This window comes from Theropithecus gelada, chromosome 4, assembly GCF_003255815.1.
Source record: "Theropithecus gelada isolate Dixy chromosome 4, Tgel_1.0, whole genome shotgun sequence".
NCBI lineage: Eukaryota > Metazoa > Chordata > Mammalia > Primates > Cercopithecidae > Theropithecus > Theropithecus gelada.
Window position 1 is genome coordinate 1,908,693 of NC_037671.1, and position 17,876 is coordinate 1,926,568.

At 46.9% G+C, this 17,876-nt stretch overlaps 1 protein-coding gene and 1 pseudogene across 3 annotated transcripts in view; both read right to left on the minus strand.

Moving 5' to 3' along the window:
• The window catches only part of LOC112622170 (tripartite motif-containing protein 26), a 29,543-nt gene that overhangs the window by 2,264 nt on the left and 9,403 nt on the right, over positions 1–17,876 (minus strand). Inside the window, exons 2-9 of one of the 3 annotated variants that reach the window (XM_025381427.1) lie at positions 17,348–17,464; positions 13,830–13,933; positions 11,483–12,080; positions 11,246–11,341; positions 9,330–9,560; positions 2,948–2,970; positions 2,354–2,469; positions 2,103–2,135 (exon numbers count right to left, since the gene is read on the minus strand). In XM_025381427.1, the coding sequence (XP_025237212.1) occupies positions 2,103–2,135; positions 2,354–2,469; positions 2,948–2,970; positions 9,330–9,560; positions 11,246–11,341; positions 11,483–11,920 (937 nt within the window). In that variant the 5' untranslated portion in view covers positions 11,921–12,080; positions 13,830–13,933; positions 17,348–17,464. The remainder of the gene's footprint in view (positions 1–2,102; positions 2,136–2,353; positions 2,470–2,947; positions 2,971–9,329; positions 9,561–11,245; positions 11,342–11,482; positions 12,081–13,829; positions 13,934–17,347; positions 17,465–17,876) is intronic. The other 2 variants (XM_025381428.1, XM_025381426.1) reach the window with 2 other exon arrangements.
• Positions 66–1,645, minus strand: LOC112622094 (annotated as a pseudogene).

The following is a 17,876-nucleotide window of genomic DNA, read 5'->3' on the forward strand; positions in this document are numbered from 1 at the left end:
CTTTGTATTCTGCTAAATCACCATAACTAAACTGCTTTATAAACATGATATACTGAAATTTAACTTTACTGTTTTCGCTTACGCTCTGATTCCAAACAAAACTTCATAAGCTTCCTCTCTCTCTGGATCTCTGGGTCCAACTCATCATCAATATCATTCAAGTGTGGATCACCAGCCCCTGATAAATCTGTTCCACTTTCTTCATAATCTAGAAAAAAAGTCCTCTTTTTCAAGTAACTCCTGATATGCCTCTTGGGAATCTGGATTGGCTGCAGTGAAACGAACACTATGAGATGTATAAAATGCTGGTTCATTCACATAGTAATTGGGATCTTTTTCGGGTGTTGCATTTCTGCATGATGAAGTTGCATGGACTCTACTCCAGTTACTGCACTGGAGCTCTACAAGCTTCAAGAGCATCTGCTTCACGTCTCTGCCACAGTTTGCATCTATGACAACATTTTCAATTTCCTAAATAATTTCTTCCATATCAGTCCCTCCTTTTTCCTTCCAAGCATCTTCCAAAACTGACCCTGTCAACTTCAGCAATTTTATTGCACAAATTAAGCTGTCATCCATGGGATTAGAAAAGAGGGCATTCAGGCATTCGGCAACTCCCAAAGACCAACCTGAAGAATATCTGCCCTTGTAACCTGTCCATTTGTTCCTCTGATCTCCAGGTTACGATAAAGCTCTCCCAGAAAGGGTACAAATGCATGAAATTTTTTGGAGTAACTTCATCCCCTTTTGCAGCTTGATCTTTAATGTCATATTCAGTCCAACATCTTTGAAGTAGAAATTTGCGGAAGGTGCTACTCTATGTGCTGTCAGATGATGGGCCAGGTAATTACACAGGCAAGCTCCCATGTAAGAGAAATTTGGGGCCAGGCACAGTGGCTCACGCTTGTAATCCCAGCACTTTGGGAGGCCAAGGCGGGTGGATCACAAGGTCAGGAGATCGAGACCATCCTGGCTAACACGGTGAAACCCAATCTCTACTAAAAATACAAAAATTAGCCAAGCATGGTGGCGGGCGCCTGTAGTCCCAGCTACTTGGGAGGCTGAGGCAGGAGAATGGTGTGAACCTGGGAGGCAGAGCTTGCAGCGAGTCGAGATCGCGTCACTGCACTCTAGCCTGGGTGACAAAGCAAGATTCCATCTCAAAAGAAAAAAGAAAAAAAAGAAATTTGGGACAGATGTGTCCTCTGAGTTCCACAAGTTCTTGCAAAGCATCATCTATTGTAATACAGGCATTCAGGGTCTCTGCAAACTGTTCAGTTTCAGTTTCAAAACCACCAGGCTGCTCTGTAAGATGGTTCAAGAAACCCTGAACATGTACTGAGAGTGGGATAATCCTCACCGTCATCCTCATAGGATTCTCTATAATTAGAATCACCTGACGGGCAGAATTTGATGGTATTCACAGACAGCTCAGACATTAATAAAGAAGCTACAACCACCTAAGGTTTAACCACTGCTAACTCAGTTCTGCTGTGGGATTTTATCCTGTGAACTAGATGGAGCTCTCAGGGCCTCGTTTGCTCCCAGACAGTTCGACCTCCTCAGTGGTTCTCAGGAAAGCAAGTGTGAAAGTGGGCCAGGAGGAGACCACCAGTCCTCACAATCCAAGGGGCACCACTCCCATCTTGGTCTATGTGGATGGTGCTCTTTGGTGGTTGGTATGCAGTATACAACCTAACTGCAGGGCTGAGAGGAAGCACAGTAGTGGGGCCTCTGGTGGATATGGCCTCTGGCCTTAGGTTGCCCCTGCTGTTTGCTCTGAATATAGGAGCCATGCAGACAGGAAGATGAGAGAAAGCTCAACCACAGGAAAAGGACTGGTGATAGGACCTGTGAGAATAGGAAAAGGAAAAGCAAACACAGGGTAGAGAAGGGTCAGACTAGCAAGCAGAGGCCTCAGTAGACTAAAGAGTAGGCCGATTAGAAAGTGCAAGGAGGGAGGGGTGGCTTCTACTGTGCAGCTGGGAAATTCTTCCTGTTGCAAAAGGGGCTACCTGGGGAAAAAGTGGGCAGTCAGAATCTCTGCAGGCAGAGTTTTCTATATTTGATGTACATCTGGGAACCACCCTCTCGACACTCACCTGTCTTATATTCCAAGTCTCTCAGCAGCTTCCCTGGGGAGAAAAAAGGACAGCAATGACTCAAGTCCCGCAAATGCACGAGCCCATTTCTTGCTGGGGCGGTATCAATTTCCTGACAGGGATCCATTTCTAAGGCAGGAGGCCCTCAGAAGAGTGAGACTCGACAAGGTGATGGAAAGGAGCCGGCTGCCCTCTTTCTACGAGGTAGCCCTGCTCTGACTCCCACCCTTTGTGCGCTCCCCAACCCTTACCCTGGAATTCCCTCAGGCCTCGCTGCAGAGAGAGGAGTTTATCTGAGAATTCTCCGGTCTTTTTTTTAACCACTCGAGCGATGGGTTTCCCAACCCAGAACTTCTTCCGTGGATACCTGAGAAGATGACAGACGTAACAAGCTGTTACTCAGCTCTTCTTACTTTCCTTCATACTTATCTCTCAATCCTCATGGCAATTATGAAGGGGAGAGGAAAGGTATGATTGTCCCCAGACAAGTGACAGAAAAACAGTGGCCCAAAGACACCAGCTGAGCCAGGGCTTCAGACCATCAGTAGACTCCACATCCAGGGCGCTCTGTCTCCTAAGCCATGTTTCTAAACTCTCTGCTCTGTCCCACCTCAAATAAGGCCAGTGGGCCAAGGAGCTGAGGTTACACAGAGAACTCACAAAGAGAAGAGCAAGTCTCCAGTTCTCAAGGATGTGTCCTGCTCCTCAGAAGGGCATCAGGATGAACCATGGGATGTGAGTACCTCTGGCACCACACCATTCCCCATGATTCAAATGGACCTGGTCAGAAGGGGAGGGAACATAAACAAGGGGGATGAGGTACGCCGTGGAGAGAAGACTCTTACCTGTTTAGGAAGTCTCTCGTGTCCTAGAAGGGGAAAAAAAAAGCACAAGTATCAATATGAATCAAACAAGACTTCAATGCATCTGCACCCAACACTGTAGCAGAGGTGGGACATATCAGTGAACAAAACAAATGTGGTCGCTTTTTATGGAGATGACATTCTAGTGGGGTCACTGGATAAAACAACAAGAAAACAAACAAAATCAGCACAATGACAGAAGCCACCATGGCTGGGGGATGACAGGGGCAACCTCTCTGGGAGATACCTGCGCAGAGAACTCAGGGATGAGAAGTACTGGCCAGATGAAGAGAGATAAGGTAAAACAGGAAAGGGCTTGGTGAAAGCGGCAGAGGCCAGATCGCGCAGGGCTGGATATGCATGGTAAGGAGTTTGAATTTTTCTCCACATACAGTGGAAAGCCACCAAGGGTATCAAGTAGGGGCATGTTATGTGTGATCCGCTCTGCATGTGGCTGAGACTGCTGTGTAACCTCCAGAGTCCACTCTCCCCTTCCTGCTTTTAATAACAGAACCCCTGGAGTTATCGCTGGTCAGATGGTCACCTGGGAAGACTACATTTTCCAGATCCCCTATGACAAGGTCTGGTCACGAGACTAAGTTTCAGCCAATGGCATGTGATAGAAAGCAATGACCATAATTCCGGGCATTGTCCTTTAAAAAAAGAAAATTGCTTTCTACTTCCTCTTTCCCCCAACTGAATTTTGGACATGGTGGTGGTGAGCCCAACTTTGACCACACAGCAGAGGACAACATCCCTAGAAGCTGGTAGAAGAACCACATGGAAGTAACCCAGTCCCCTGGATGAGCTTATGTACAGCTACCGTGATAGCTCTAGACCCTGCACCTCTGACCTGTTACTGAGACAGAAATAAACTTCTATTCTGTTTGCGTCACTGTACAGCAGCGAGCCAAAACCCTAAGTGACCACTCACTTGGCTGTCCCACAGAGAAGGGACTAAGAAGGCAACAGGAACATGGGCAGGTTGGTCCGGAGGTTTTTGCTGTGGACCAGGGGAGAGCTAAAGATGGCCTGAACTAAAGTGGTGGCAGTAGGGAGAAAAAGAGAGAAGCAATATATTCCAGGTATTTTAGACAGATTCAACTGGACATACTGGTAAAGGATAATCAACAACAGAGCATGGTTTGTACAGGAGGGAGAACGGTGGTGCTATCTCTGTGACAGACAGGTGGTAGGACAGGGTGAGTGGGAAGAGGGTTATTCTGAGACACTCAGATTCCCTTTTGTGAGTCAAAAGCCTCCATAATACTCTGTATTGATTTTTGCCTTCCTTTCACTCATTCCACAAATATTTATTAAGTGCTTCCTAGGTACCAGGCACTGATCTAGAAGCCTCAGAACAGTTAAAAAAAAAAAAAGAGAGAGAGAGAGAGACAAATCCCCACTTCTGTAGAGCTGACATTCTAGCAGGGGGAAGCAGACAATAATCAATGTAGCAAATACATCACACTACGTGAGTGATACGCACCACGGGAAAAGAGAGCAGAGTGAAGGGGGATGGGAGCAGGGGCCGGTGGGGTGCAGGCTGGCTTCCTGGAGAGGGTGAGATTCAGGAAACAAATGGAATTAACAAATTGTGGCTGCTGATGACTGCTTCAGAAAGTTTGGGAAGAGTTGTGTTTTACTCCAGAGGAGCAAAACAAGAAGTCAGAGGCACATCCCGACCCCCCACTATGAAGCAACTAAATGCCCAGAGACCGGTAGCAAATTTCTGGCCAAGTCCTCTAACACGCCCCTCAACACATGTAAGTCCAAGGCAGCTTCAGAAGACAGGCAACAAAACAGAAAGCGTGTCCTGACAGCTCTGCTGACAAAGGTGGCATAAAAGAGCAAATGAATGGAGCAGTAGGTAGAGTGGGGGCCAGGGGCCCAACTGGGCATATTTCCTGACATGAAAGTTCCTACAGCAGTAGAAAGGGAGAGAATCACACAGGAGAAAGAAGAGTCCTCTAAAGGTTAAAGGTTGTGAGCAGTCCAGAGAGGGTGGGGTCCCAAGAGCCAGGGCAGGGCTGGCCCTGTCGAGAGGCTGAAAGACTGAGAGGCCCCCATCCACAGCCACATATGGGGCCTCTGGAGGGAAGTGCTCAGCCCACATCTCCTGGAGGACTCTTCCCACCCAAGACATCTGAGGCTGTCATGAAACAGGCAGAGTCGAGCAGTGGGGCCACAGCAATGAGTCATGGCAAGCTCCCGGAGGGGATGTGCCCGGTTACTAACAGAGAGTATCAAGAAAGTTCTTCACGGGGGTGTACAGCAGGAGAAGCAGGGTGCAAGCATGCCACCTGATCCGGCAGGGCCCGCCCGGGTTAACCAGGGCAGGATGCAGTGTCTCTCTGGGCCTCTCCTATCACCCCAATCCCTTTAATGTCTTCTTGATGCTCCCAGCCCATAGGTTTGTCTTTCCTTTTCTATCACTTCTATCAAAAGGTCTCTTCTATTTTACACATTTTGTCCTGCTGCTTCTCCCTCTCACCTGTATTTCTATTTTTTTCTTTTTTAATTTTTTTCAGACAGGATCTCACTATGTTGCCCAGGCTGGTCTCAAACTCCTGGGTTCAAGCAATCTGTCTGCCTCAGCCTCCCAAAGTGCTGGAATTATAGGTGTGAGCCACCACACCAGCCTCACCTGTATTTCTCTATCAGACTTCTGGACCCTATTTTAGGTCTTTTTCTTACTATACTTTGACAGCCAAATAATCTCTGGGAAAATATTAATGCTAATTAGGGAGTTAGCTGTCCAGTTCCCATGCGTTACAATCAACTCAAGCACACAGACAAAATCTACCAATACCATTTTTCTGCATATGGTTGGTTACCCAGTTTTCCCAGCACCATTTATTAAAGAGACTGTCCCTTCCCCCACTGTATGTTCTTGGTGCTTTTGTTGAAAATCAGTTGGCTGTAAATATGTGAATTTATTTCTGAGTTCTCTATTCTGTTCCATTGGTCTATGTGTCTGCTTTTATATCAATACATGCTGTTTTGGTTACTATAGCTTTGTAGTGTGGTACACACTACACACACACACATATATATATATGTGTATATATATATATTTTAAAATGGAGTCTCTATTGCCCAGGCTGGAGTGCAGTGGCACAATCTCGGCTCACTGCAACCTCTGCCTCCCAGATTCAAGCAATTCTCCTGCCTCAGCCTCCCGAGTAGCTGGGATTACAGGTGCGCACCACCACGCCTGGCTAATTTTTGTATTTTTAGTAGGGATGGGGGTTTCACCATGTTGGTCAGGCTGGTCTCAAACTCCTGATCTCGTGATCCGCCTGCCTCGGCCTCACAAAGTGCTGGGATTACAGGTGTGAGCCACCACTGGCTGTAGTATATTTTGAAGTAAGATAGTGTGAAGCCTCCAGTTTTGTTCTTTTTGCTTAGGACTGCTTTGGCCATTGGGGGTCTTTTGTGACTCCATATGAATTTTAGTTTTTTTCTATTTTTGTGAAGAATGTCATTGGTATTTTGATAACAGGGATTGTATTAAATCTGTAGATTGCTTTGGATAGGATAGTCATTTTAACAATATTAATTCTAATCCACAAGCATGGAATATTTTTCCATTTGTTTGTGTCCTCTTCAATTTCTTTCATCAGTGTTTTGCAGTTTTCATTATAGCGGTCTCTCACCTCCTTGGTTAACTTAATTCCCAGGTATTTTATTTTACTTTTGTAGCTATTGTAAATGGGGTTGCTTTATTGATGTCTTTTTTAGCTAGTTTGTTATTGGTGTATTAAAAATGCAGTGGACTTTTTATGTTGATTTTGTATCCTGCAACTTTACTGAATTTGTTTATTAGTTCTAAGAGTTTCTTGATGGGGCCTTTAGGTTTTTCCACATATAAGTATAGCCGTTATGGAAAACAGTATGAGAGTTTCTCAAAAAACTAAAAATAGAACTACCATATGATCCAGCAATCTCATTACTAGGTATTTATCCAAAGAAAAGAAAATCAGTATATCAAAGTGATACCTGCACACTCATGTTTATCGTGGCACTGTTCACAATAGCTGAGATGTGGACTCAATCTAAGCATCCATCAGCATACAAATAAAGAAAATGTAGTATATATACACAATGGAGTACTATTCATCCATAATAAATTTGAGTTCATGGAAGTAGAGAGCAGAATAATAAGGATTAGAGGCTGGGAAGGGGGCTGGGGAGAGGAGGGTAGGGAGAAACTGGTTAAAGGACACAAAGTTACAGTTACACGGGAAGAATAAATTCTAGTGTTGTGCAGCATTGTAGGGAGAATACCATTAACTATAATTTACCACACATTTTCAAAAAGCTAGAAGAGAGGATTTTGAATGTTCCAACACAAAGAAATGATAAGTGTTTGAGGTGATAGATATACTAATTACTCTGAGTTGATTATTATATATTACATACATGTATCAAAATAACACTCTAGGCCAGGCACGGTGGCTCATGCCTGTAATCCCAGTACTTTGGGAGGCTGAGGTCAGGAGTTGAAGACCAGCCTGGCCAACATGATGAAACCCTGACTCTACCAAAAATACAAAAATTAGCCAGGTGTGGTGACGTGCACCTGTAATCCGAGTTACTTGGGAGGCTGAGGCAGGAGAATCGCTTGAACCCAGGAGGCACAGGTTGCAGAGGCAGAAGAATTGCTTCAACCCAGGAGGCGGAGGTTGCAGTGAGCTAAGATTACACCACTGCACTCCAGCCTGGGAGACAGAGCGAGACTCTGTCTCAAAAACAAACAAAAACCTCTATATCCCATAAATATATACATTACATAGCACTAAAAATAAAAGAGAAAACACAAAACAAAAAAGAAACCAGTACCAATAACATTTCCTATACTAGTTTCAAGCAGATACCATTTTCTCTCTCTTCCCTTAACCTTACCCCACCCCAGGGAGAGCCGCAATCGGAGTGCTCTGAGTCACTGAGGGCCAGGCCTCTGCTCAGAGGGCCACTTCTCTGGGTGCATTAGGAAAAGGCACCCCTCTGGGCAGACGCAATGGATTTCAGCCCCACCACATCCTCAGCTGTGTGCCTCTGTTCCACACACAGTAGGCATCCACACATAGCAGGGTTGTGGGGAGAGGAAGAACAGGGGCAAAAGGAGACGCAGAAAATGACCCAGTCAGAGTATGACGAGAGAAACCTGAGGGAACAGAATGACATCTGGAGGAAAAGAGGGGGCCAGAGAGACATTCTGGACAAAATAAGAACAAGAACTCAGAGCCCAGGGGTCAGGACATGTGGGCTCGAGCTGTGACCTGCCACCTGCCACATGGCCTGGGACAAACTCCTTCCACTCTCTGGACCTCAGTGACTTCATCAGTAGGGGCTGGACTGGAAGGTCTAACCTCCCTGCCAGTCCTCATTCTGTGCATCTGAATTCACAACAATGAGGAGCAGGTGGCCGCTTCCTTCTGCAGTCTGTCCTGGTGCACACACTGGGGAGTCTGCCTTGCCGTCTCTCCCTCCTGGCTATTGGTTTGCCCTGCCATTGGCCTGGAACCACCTTCCTAGAAATCCTGGGTGGCTCTGCTGCTGACAGACAGACCCAGCCACCCTAAACAGTGCAAGTGGGGGAATACCATCAGAGAAACCCTCTCCTCCCAGCCTGTGAGGATAGGAAGGTTGAGCCCTCTACCCCTCCAAAGGCTGCTGGGCCCTCCTCAGGATAGTGTGATCCCCAGAGGCTCCCGGGGGAGGAGATGTGCTGCCATTTCAGCTTCACAGCCAGTTCTTCAGCCCCAAAGCCTCCCTTTCTCACTATCAAAGGCCCCTCCTCTAGGAGGCGCCCCGAGGCCCCCTTGCCTGCTTTCCATCTTGCTCTCTGTGTGGTAATCCCATGGGCCCAGAGAAAACCTGGCCATCTCTGTCTCCCTTCCCCAGTTTCCCTATCTCTTCCAGATCCTCCGGGCCTTTGAGAGGAGCTGCTGGTCAGCCCTCCCTCAGCCACCCCAACCACAACACCATAAAAAGTTTCCACCAGCTAAGTGTCTGCCAGTGACTTGTTAGAAGGGCTCATGATGGCAGTGGTGAGGACGGAGGATGGTAAATGATAATAATTAATGATATTAATAACCTTCCCTTCCATTTTATACTATATCATTTAGTTTTTTGAACAGTTTTGTATAGAAAGTTTATTTTTTGAAGTGACACCATGCCAGTTATTTCATTTTATGCTCATGCAATCTACAGAATAATTGGCAGGGGGAAGGATTATCATCCCATGTTTCAGATGACAAAACTGAGCCCCCAAGTCTCCTAAGGTCCTGCAAGTGAATGGCAGGGCTGGGACTCACCGTCCTGGTCCCTGGCTCCCTGTCCAGGGATGGCCTCTCACCTGCATGAGCTCTGCAGCTGGCTGCTGTGCCTTGCCCTCCAGTTCGGAGATGACCAGGGCCAGCCGGGCGAGCTCCCCGATGCCCCGGCTCTTGAACTTCTCCCTGCCCTCTGTGAGCTCCTGCTCCAGCTTCGCCAGCTGTTCCAGCAGGTGTTCCTCCCGCTCCCTCAGGAACTGATGACCCTGCTCAAACTCAGCCACAATGTACTGCCTCTGGTCCTGGAGCTTCTTCTGCAACGGGCAGGAAGGGGAGAAGGGCTGACACCTCCGCTCAGGGTGGAGGGCCCAGCACTGGAGGTGTGCCAGGCTGGTTCGTTCACCTCGGTACCCCCGTTCAGGAATTCTACAGGATCTGGAGTGGGAGGAGCTATAGAGGGCTCCTGGTCCACACTCCTCTTCTCAAAGAAGACATCAGTAATGAATTAGTTCAGTTCACCCCACCGCTATATGATCAAAACCCTGTCTCTACCTGACTGGTCAGCCACAGTCTGTTCTAGCTAACCCAGTACAATCTGGGGCCCCTGCAGAAACTCTGTGGGGCTCACTCATGAGCTGGCACACTTTTCCCTCCTGGACAAAATCTCTGTCACCTCTTCCAGTAAGTTTTGCTTGATTAATGTCATCTAAGCCTGACCAGTCCTCTCTTCAGCACCCCACTGTTCAGTCTAAAATACCTATGTGTCCCCCACCCCGCCACATAAGACTGTATCCTGTTTCCTCAGCAAAACTGTGTGACATCTGTGCTTAGGGACCATGTCCTTTCCTGCCTCCAAATCTCCTCCCCAGTTGGGGTGAGGGGAGTCCTCAGTGGCCCTGTTGACTGGTGCTGGGCTGGGGGCAGCCATGCACACTGAGGGCCTGGAGGGGTCCCCTGGACTTAGCCATCTCTAGCTTACTGTCTCCCTCTCCCCAGGCCTAATGACGCACCACTGGCCCTGACCCCACTACTCCTCCACTGCCCACTTCCTCAACATACACAGTTCCCCAGAAAATCAGAACCATTTGATCGGTTCTCCCACAACCCCATCTCTAATCAAGCACATAACGTGCTGCCTATTTCCCACCTACAGTTGTCCCTCGGTATCAGTGGGTTATGGTTCCAGGATCCCCTCCCCAAGGATACCAAAATCCAAGGATGCTCAAGTTTCTTATGTAAAATGGAATAATATTTACATATAATCTACTATATACTTTAAATTATCTCTAGATTACTTACAATGCCTAATATAATGTAAATGCTATATAAATATCTGTTACACTGCATTGTTTAGAGAATAATGATAAGAAAAAAAAATCTGTATATGTTCAGTAGAGATGCTTTTTCTTTTTTCTGAGTATTTCTGATCCATGGTTGGGTAAATCCACCGGTGTGGAGCCCACAGATATGGAGGGGGTCCCACTATACTGGCAACCATTATTGTGGGCCTGGGCCTCACTACATACAGCGCCATCTGAACTGGCAGGCCTGCCTTAGCTGTTCTCTAGCCCTTCCCTCCCAGTTCTTACCCTGGAGCCAGCTCCCTCCTTCTAGACCCTCTCCACTCCCAGGCAACCTTGTCTCTCTCTCTCTCTTTGAAAGGAAGAATGAAGTCACACCTTCAGTCCCCTGGCAGAAGAGAACCAGCAGCTGGACATGGGTCCTGTCATCAAGGTGAGAGTCACAGAAAATAGAAGGGACTCTAGCTGACATCCAGACGACCCACCTGTCTCTCAGACAAGAAAGAAACAGGCCCAAGACCACATAGCTCAGAAAGACAGCACCTGGGCTAAAACCCAGGTCTGCCACTGCCAGGCTGACGCCCGTCCTCCCTACAAACAGTGCTAGAGACACCTCCCAGCTGCCGCCTGCTTGCCCAGGCTCACCCTGCCCTACACGGGTGCACCGCCTCAGGGCTTCCTGAAACAGCATCACTTACCAGCGCCGCCAGGATATCAGCTTCTCCCTTTGCCTGGAAGCCCTGAATTTTGTCTCTGTCTCTCCTTAGGGTACTCAGGTGGTTCAGGATTTTTTCCTGTGGAAAAACAAGCAGTGGGAACAGGTGGATGCTCTGGGCTGGGGCAGGAGGGGAGAATCAGGCTGAGTTCTCTGAGGACTGCAGGGCAGAGTGTCCAGAGAAGGTGGCAAGTCACCCTCGGGGGTGAGAAGGGCTTACCCTGTGGGGCTGGGCGGCCTTCTCCATGAGGACGGCCGTGTGGGGCCTGTGCTCCCGGGACTCCCGGCACATCACGCACAGCAGCTTCCCGTCGTCCTCGCAGTAGTAGTGCAGCTTCTCTCGGTGTCGCTCACACAACTTCGCGTCCTGCTGCTCCCGGGTCACCTCTCCCGGCTGCCTGCCCTTGTCCACCTTCAGCCGCTCAATGTTCTCCACCAGGCTGGCCAGCTGCCACACAGGTCGGATGTTCTCCTTCTTAAAAGGCTTCTTGCAGAGTGGGCAGACAGGGCGGCTCCCTGAGATGGGGCGGACGTCTGTGGTGCAGCTGCGGCAGAAGACGTGGCCACAGTCAATGGTCACAGGGTCCCGCAGGTAATCGAGACAGATGGAGCAGGTCACCTCCTCTTCCAGGCTCCGTAGCGGGGCTGACGTGGCCATGGTATCCTCAGTTCAGAGGTCTCCGTTCACTGGTGAGGACTTCTTCTCCTTGGAGACGAGACATAGAGTCAGGCGCGAACACAGTAAAGGGGCAGAGGTGGCAGCCTTGCACGGGGCTGCCAGCTCCAGCACTCAGTCAATCTACAGACACCACCAGCTCCTACAAGGCTCACACAATGTCAAAGGGAAGGGGACCTTACAGATCTAGTCCAACTCCCTTATTGTACAGATAAGGATATGGAAACCCAGAAAGATTAGCTTGGTAGAGTGAAGAGCAGGACTGCCAATAGCTCATACCTTCCTGTTGGGAGAGCCTCAACACCCTTCCTTCTATCTGTTGGAAAATCGCTGTAATGCACCAACTGTAGCAGAAAAATCACTACCTGGTGGGAAACTCATAATGACACACATATAAATCTACAACGTCTACTGTGGACACAGTGCTCCTTCACTCAGCTGTGCAAAGCACAAGACACACAAATGGTCATCGGGGTCCTGATACAGTCAAGAGATCCCCCCCTTTTTTTTTTCTGAGATGGAGTTTTGCTCTGTTGCTCAGGCTGGAGTGCAGTGGTAGGATCTTGGCTCACTGCAACCTCCGCCTCCCGGGTTCACGCCATTCTCCTGCCTCAGCCTCCCAAGTAGCTGGAACTACAGGTGCCTGCCACCACGCCCGGCTAATTTTTTGTGTCTTTAGTAGAGACAGGGTTTCACCGTGTTAGCCAGGATAGTCTAGATCGCCTGATCTCGTGATCCGCCCGCCTCCGCCTCCCAAACTGCTGAGATTACAGGCGTGAGCCACTGTAATTGTTTTGATTGTGTTGTTTGCTCCTCAAGGTTTCAGGTTTCAAGAACCAAGAGAGGGCAGCATGACATGGCTCACCCTGTAAACTTAACACTTTGGGTGGCTGAGGCAGGACGATCACTTGAACCCAGGAGTCTGAAACCAGCCTCAGCAACATAGTGAGATCCTGTCTCTACTAAAAAAATTTAAAAATTTTTAAAAATACCTCAGTGTAGTAGCATACATCTGTAGTTTCAGCTACTGAGGAGGCTGTGGCAGGAAGATTACTTGAATCTGGGAGGTGGAGGCTACAGTGAGACATGATTGTGCCACTACACTCCAGATTGAGCAACAGAATAAGAGACTATCTCAAAACAAACAAAAAACCAGAAAACATTAAAAAAAAAAAAAAAAAAAAAAAACTAAGGTTCTTTACCAAAACTCGAGAAGCATCAGGAAGCTTCAGGAGTCTGACTGTCAGCATTTCCCTTTATAAGTGTTTCCCTGGGCTATTCTATAGCTTGGGCTTAATTTGCTTCCCCTAGAAGGCTGGACCCTAGACTCAGCCCTCCAGAGGGGCACAGCTTAGCCTCAGTGGACTTGTTCTTGGCTGTAACTGCCTCGTCTAGCTGGAAGGAATCCTCAGGTGGCTGTGGCTGCTATGTGCTGTGAGGCCTTGGCTTGTACAGGGAGCGGGGACACACAGAAAGGACTCTGCTTCTGTTTACCTTTGTAGTCCTGGCCCAGCTCCAGTCTGAGGTTATGAGCCTCAGTACATCTAACCCAAGAGCAGCCTCCTGCCCCTGACTCTGTGCGACAATACAGAAGTCACTTACGTACTGAGCCTCAGTGTATCCATCTGTAAAATGGGAACAGTGATACTTACCTTCAAGGGTTTCTAAGCAGGTCATGTGAAAGAATTATGGTAAAAGTACTAAGTACAAGCCTGGTACACAGACGGAAATCTAGGAGAGAACCCAGAACCCCTGGTTTCCAAATCTAGTGAGTGTCCAAACCACAAACAAAGAGTTAAATTCAAAAGTGGCAGCAAGAGAGGAAGTGAGCAGAACCAGCCACAGTGACACATGTGCTACAGAGTTCAACAACATCGTCACAGGGCAGTACCTGGAGGACTTGCTCTCCTATAGATCCATGGAAGGCAACTAGGGCAGCGCTGGGAAGACAACCAGCAGGGCACAGAGGTGACTGCGAGGCTGGAATGAAGCAACCTGAATTACAGGCAAATCAATACTATTAATGATTATGTATGGTGAAAGTCCATCGCAACAGAGTTCAGTGGCCTTGGTCAGTAGTGACATTAATGAGACAGAAATAAAACCCCCAGTCTATAAGACCCAAGAGTAAACAAAACAGGGATATAATGTTTACTCATTGAGGGTCTAGTACAATAATACATAAAAAGCATTTTATAATGTAAAAGGACTACATAAATATAAGAGACTATTATAGTGCTGATAATAATTGCAACTGGAAGCACTAATGGATCTAGGTATGTGTGACTTTAAGAGACATAATGAGGGGAAAATCAAGCACCTTCAAAGCTCAAATGAAGGAATCAAGGAATTTAACTGTCAAGTGAAAGTAATATCAAGTTCCTAGATGTTAGTAATGCTGGTAGAAATACTAGGAATTGGCCAGGCACGGTGGCTCACGCCTGTAATCCCAACACTTTGGGAGGGCGAGGCAGGTGAATTACGTCAGGAGATCGAGACCATCCTGGCTAACATGGTGGAACCCCACCTCTACTAAAAATACAAAAATTACCCAGGCGTAGTAGCATGCACCTGTAGTCCCAGCTACTCAGGAGGCTGAGGCAGGAGAATCAACCACCTCAACCCAGGAGGCAGACGTTGCAGTGAGCCTAGATTGTGCCACTGCACTCCAGCCTGGGTGACAGAGTGAGACTCCATCTCAAAAAAGAAAAAAAAAAAAAATGCTAGGAATTGCCTGGTCCAAATCCTTGGCTTTACTGTTGAGAAAATAAGCCTGGGAAAGAGGAAAAAGGAATGGTACTGGGTGTGTCTGTGGGCTTTCAAGCCCTTTATCATGCATGCCTCTTTGCCGAATGGCCTAGAAGTTTAAAAGCTGAGGTTGTTTTTTTGTCGAAGGATAGCCTGTGTTATCTTTGGGTTGGGAACTTATTTTGCAATTTACTTGCAAAACAAGAAGAATCAAAGGACTATCAAGAACTTAGCTACAGTTCTTCTTCCGTGCAAAATAAGACACCTCATCACCCAGGCTCCATGCTGGGCTTCGATGGTCTCTAAACTGAAACTGTCTAAAAATTATTGTACACGTACTAGATACTTAAAATTGTCTGGGAATTACAGAAGAATAATCTTCTGTAAGACTAATCAGCAAATAAGTAGAAGAGGGATAACAGAATTAGAAAATCATTTTGCGACTGCCATTATAATAGCACAAGGATCATCAATAGATGCTAAAACTATTAGGTGAAAGGTTCTGGGGGATGAGATAGTCCCCATAGTGCCAAAGCACCAACGAATGGATTACTTCCTGACATACCTTCATAAGGAAGAGATCCAGTGGTTACCTTAACTAAGTGACCAAATCCAGCGTCATCAGCAGATGGGGCAAAGTGGCATGTGCTTCCCGGCATGGCACTATATGAATCACACAACATTACCGATGAAGTTTTTGTGCCAAAAATGTTTGACTTGAATGAATCTAGTCAAGTCTTTAGATCTAACTTCCAGTTTATAAAAAATATAAAGGAAGGGAATACTCTGAAGTATGTTACAACTGAAAAAGTACCAATGGAGGAGTTAAACCACACCATGAGGAAAGAATCAGATAAATCCAGAAAGCTGGACAGTTCACATGGCAACTGGTCTAGTCTTTTAAAAAGTCAATGTCATAAAAAAAAATTCACAGGAACTGCTCTTGATTTTTACAGACTAAAGAGAAATAATAAACAAATGTAATATGTAAACCTTGATTGGATCCTGCAAAAAAAAAAAAAAAGTTATAAAAATAGTCTTGGAACTATTGTGGGAAATTTGAAAATAGATTGGGTGTTGGATCATATTAAACAATTATTTTTCTTTCTTTTATTTATTTATTTATTTATTTATTTATTTATTTTTTGAGACAGGGTCTTACTCTGTCCCCCAGAGTGCAGTGGAACTATCTTGGCTCACTGCAACCTCTGCCTCCCTGGCTCAAGCAGTCCTCTTATCTTAGCCTCCTGAGCGACTGCAACAACAGCTGCATGCTACCACACTTGGCTAATTTTTAAAGGTTTTTGTAGAGAAGAGTTCCCACTACATTGCCCAGGCTGGTCTCGAACTCCTAGGCTCAAGCCATCCTCCCACCTCAGCCTCCCAAAGTGCTGGGATTATAGGCATGTGCGACTGCACCCTGTCTAAAATTATTTTCTTAATGGTATTTATTGAGGTTATGTATGAGAATGCCTATACTTATTTATTTACATATTTATTTATTTTTGAGATGGAGTTTTTCTCTTGTTGCCCAGGCTGGAGTGCAATGGCACAATCTGGCTCACTACAACCTTTTCTTCCCAGGTTCAAGCGATTCTCCTGCCTCAGCCTCCCTAGTAGCTGGGATTACAGGTGCCCACCACCACGTCCGGCTAATTTTTGTATTTTTAGTAGAGATGGGGTTTCATCAGGTTGGCCAGGCTGGCGGTCTCAAACTCCTGACCTCAGGTGATCCACCTGCCTTGGCCTCCCAAAGTGCTGGGATTACAGGTGTGAGCCACCGCGCCCGGCTGAGAATACCTGTATCTCAAGGCAATGGATGCTGTAGTATTTAGAGCCTCACGTCTCGCACCCAATTTGAAATGGTTCGGCAAAGCAAAATAAAAAGCTAGAAAAGTTTTCTGTGGAGAGGGAGCTATAGTTTTCTATCACATTCTTAAAGGGGTCTGTAGTAACCATCAAAAATGGTTAAATCACTGATACAGCGATCATGGTGCTTGACACCTTGTAGAAGCTCAATACACATTTACTGAACAAGTGAATGGATTCAGGGGAACTGCAGACAACGTTAATTGTATACAACCATTTGTTTTTGAGAGTCTGCCGTAACTAGATAAACGAAACACAGTACCACTTCTATGACCAATCCCTTCCCTTGCTTATACAGACTCCTTCTGAGGAAACTGAGGCTCGGCAAGGTTAAGCAACTTGCCCAAGAGCACATGGCTAGGAAGCCGTGTCTGGTGCCAAAGCCTCTGCTCAATCCACTACACTCTCTTCCCTACCCAGGCGCACTGTCAAATGGGGTCTAATACCAGCTCCTTTGTTAGGAAGCTCAGATGAGGTCATCTACATGGAAGGGCTTTGTAAGCTGAGTAATGCTGACAAAAGAAAAGGGGCATATATTCTGCTGATACTGACCAAAGCACCCTAGCCTTAGCTATGACTAACTTTCACATATGGGGTGAGCAATAAAGGGTCCCTGTTGGACAGCAGTTTTCTTTCTTAGTGATGGAGGATCTCAAGATTTCAGAATTAGGAGAAATGAGGTTGAGTATGAGAGATGTGAGCAGACCAGAATAACCGCTCCCCTTCCCCACACACAATTCTGTCAGGTCCGATGCAAAATTCACCCTCTCCAAAAACTCTTCCCCAACTTGCCACACGCTGCTATGGTTCTGCCCTATTTTTCATGCCTTCAGTATATTCTCTGTGATTATCTCAACAGGTTTCCACAATAAGAAGTAAAACCATTACCGTTCTCTCCATTCCTGGCTCCTGGACAGACAGAAACCAAAATTAGAGCCCCCCCCCAAAAAAAAAAAACCTCAGAGATGACCCACTCCACCCCCACTCCCTTTACCCAGACGAGAATTCTGAACCTGAGGAAGTCTCTTCATGAACTGCCTTGCACCAGAGGTCACACATCCCTGCTAGGGGTGAGGGGGCATTCTTTTGTCTCTTCAATAAAACAGAAGCGGCCAGGCGCAGTGGCTTCCGCCTGTAATCCCAGCACTCTGAGAGGCAGAGGCAGGTGGATCACCTGAGATCGGAAGTTTGAGACCAGCCTGACCAACATGGAGAAACCCCGTCTCTACTATAAAATACCAAATTAGCTGGGCATGGTGGCACATGCCTGTAATGCCAGCTACTCGGCAGGCTGAGGCAGGAGAATCGCTTGAACCCAGGA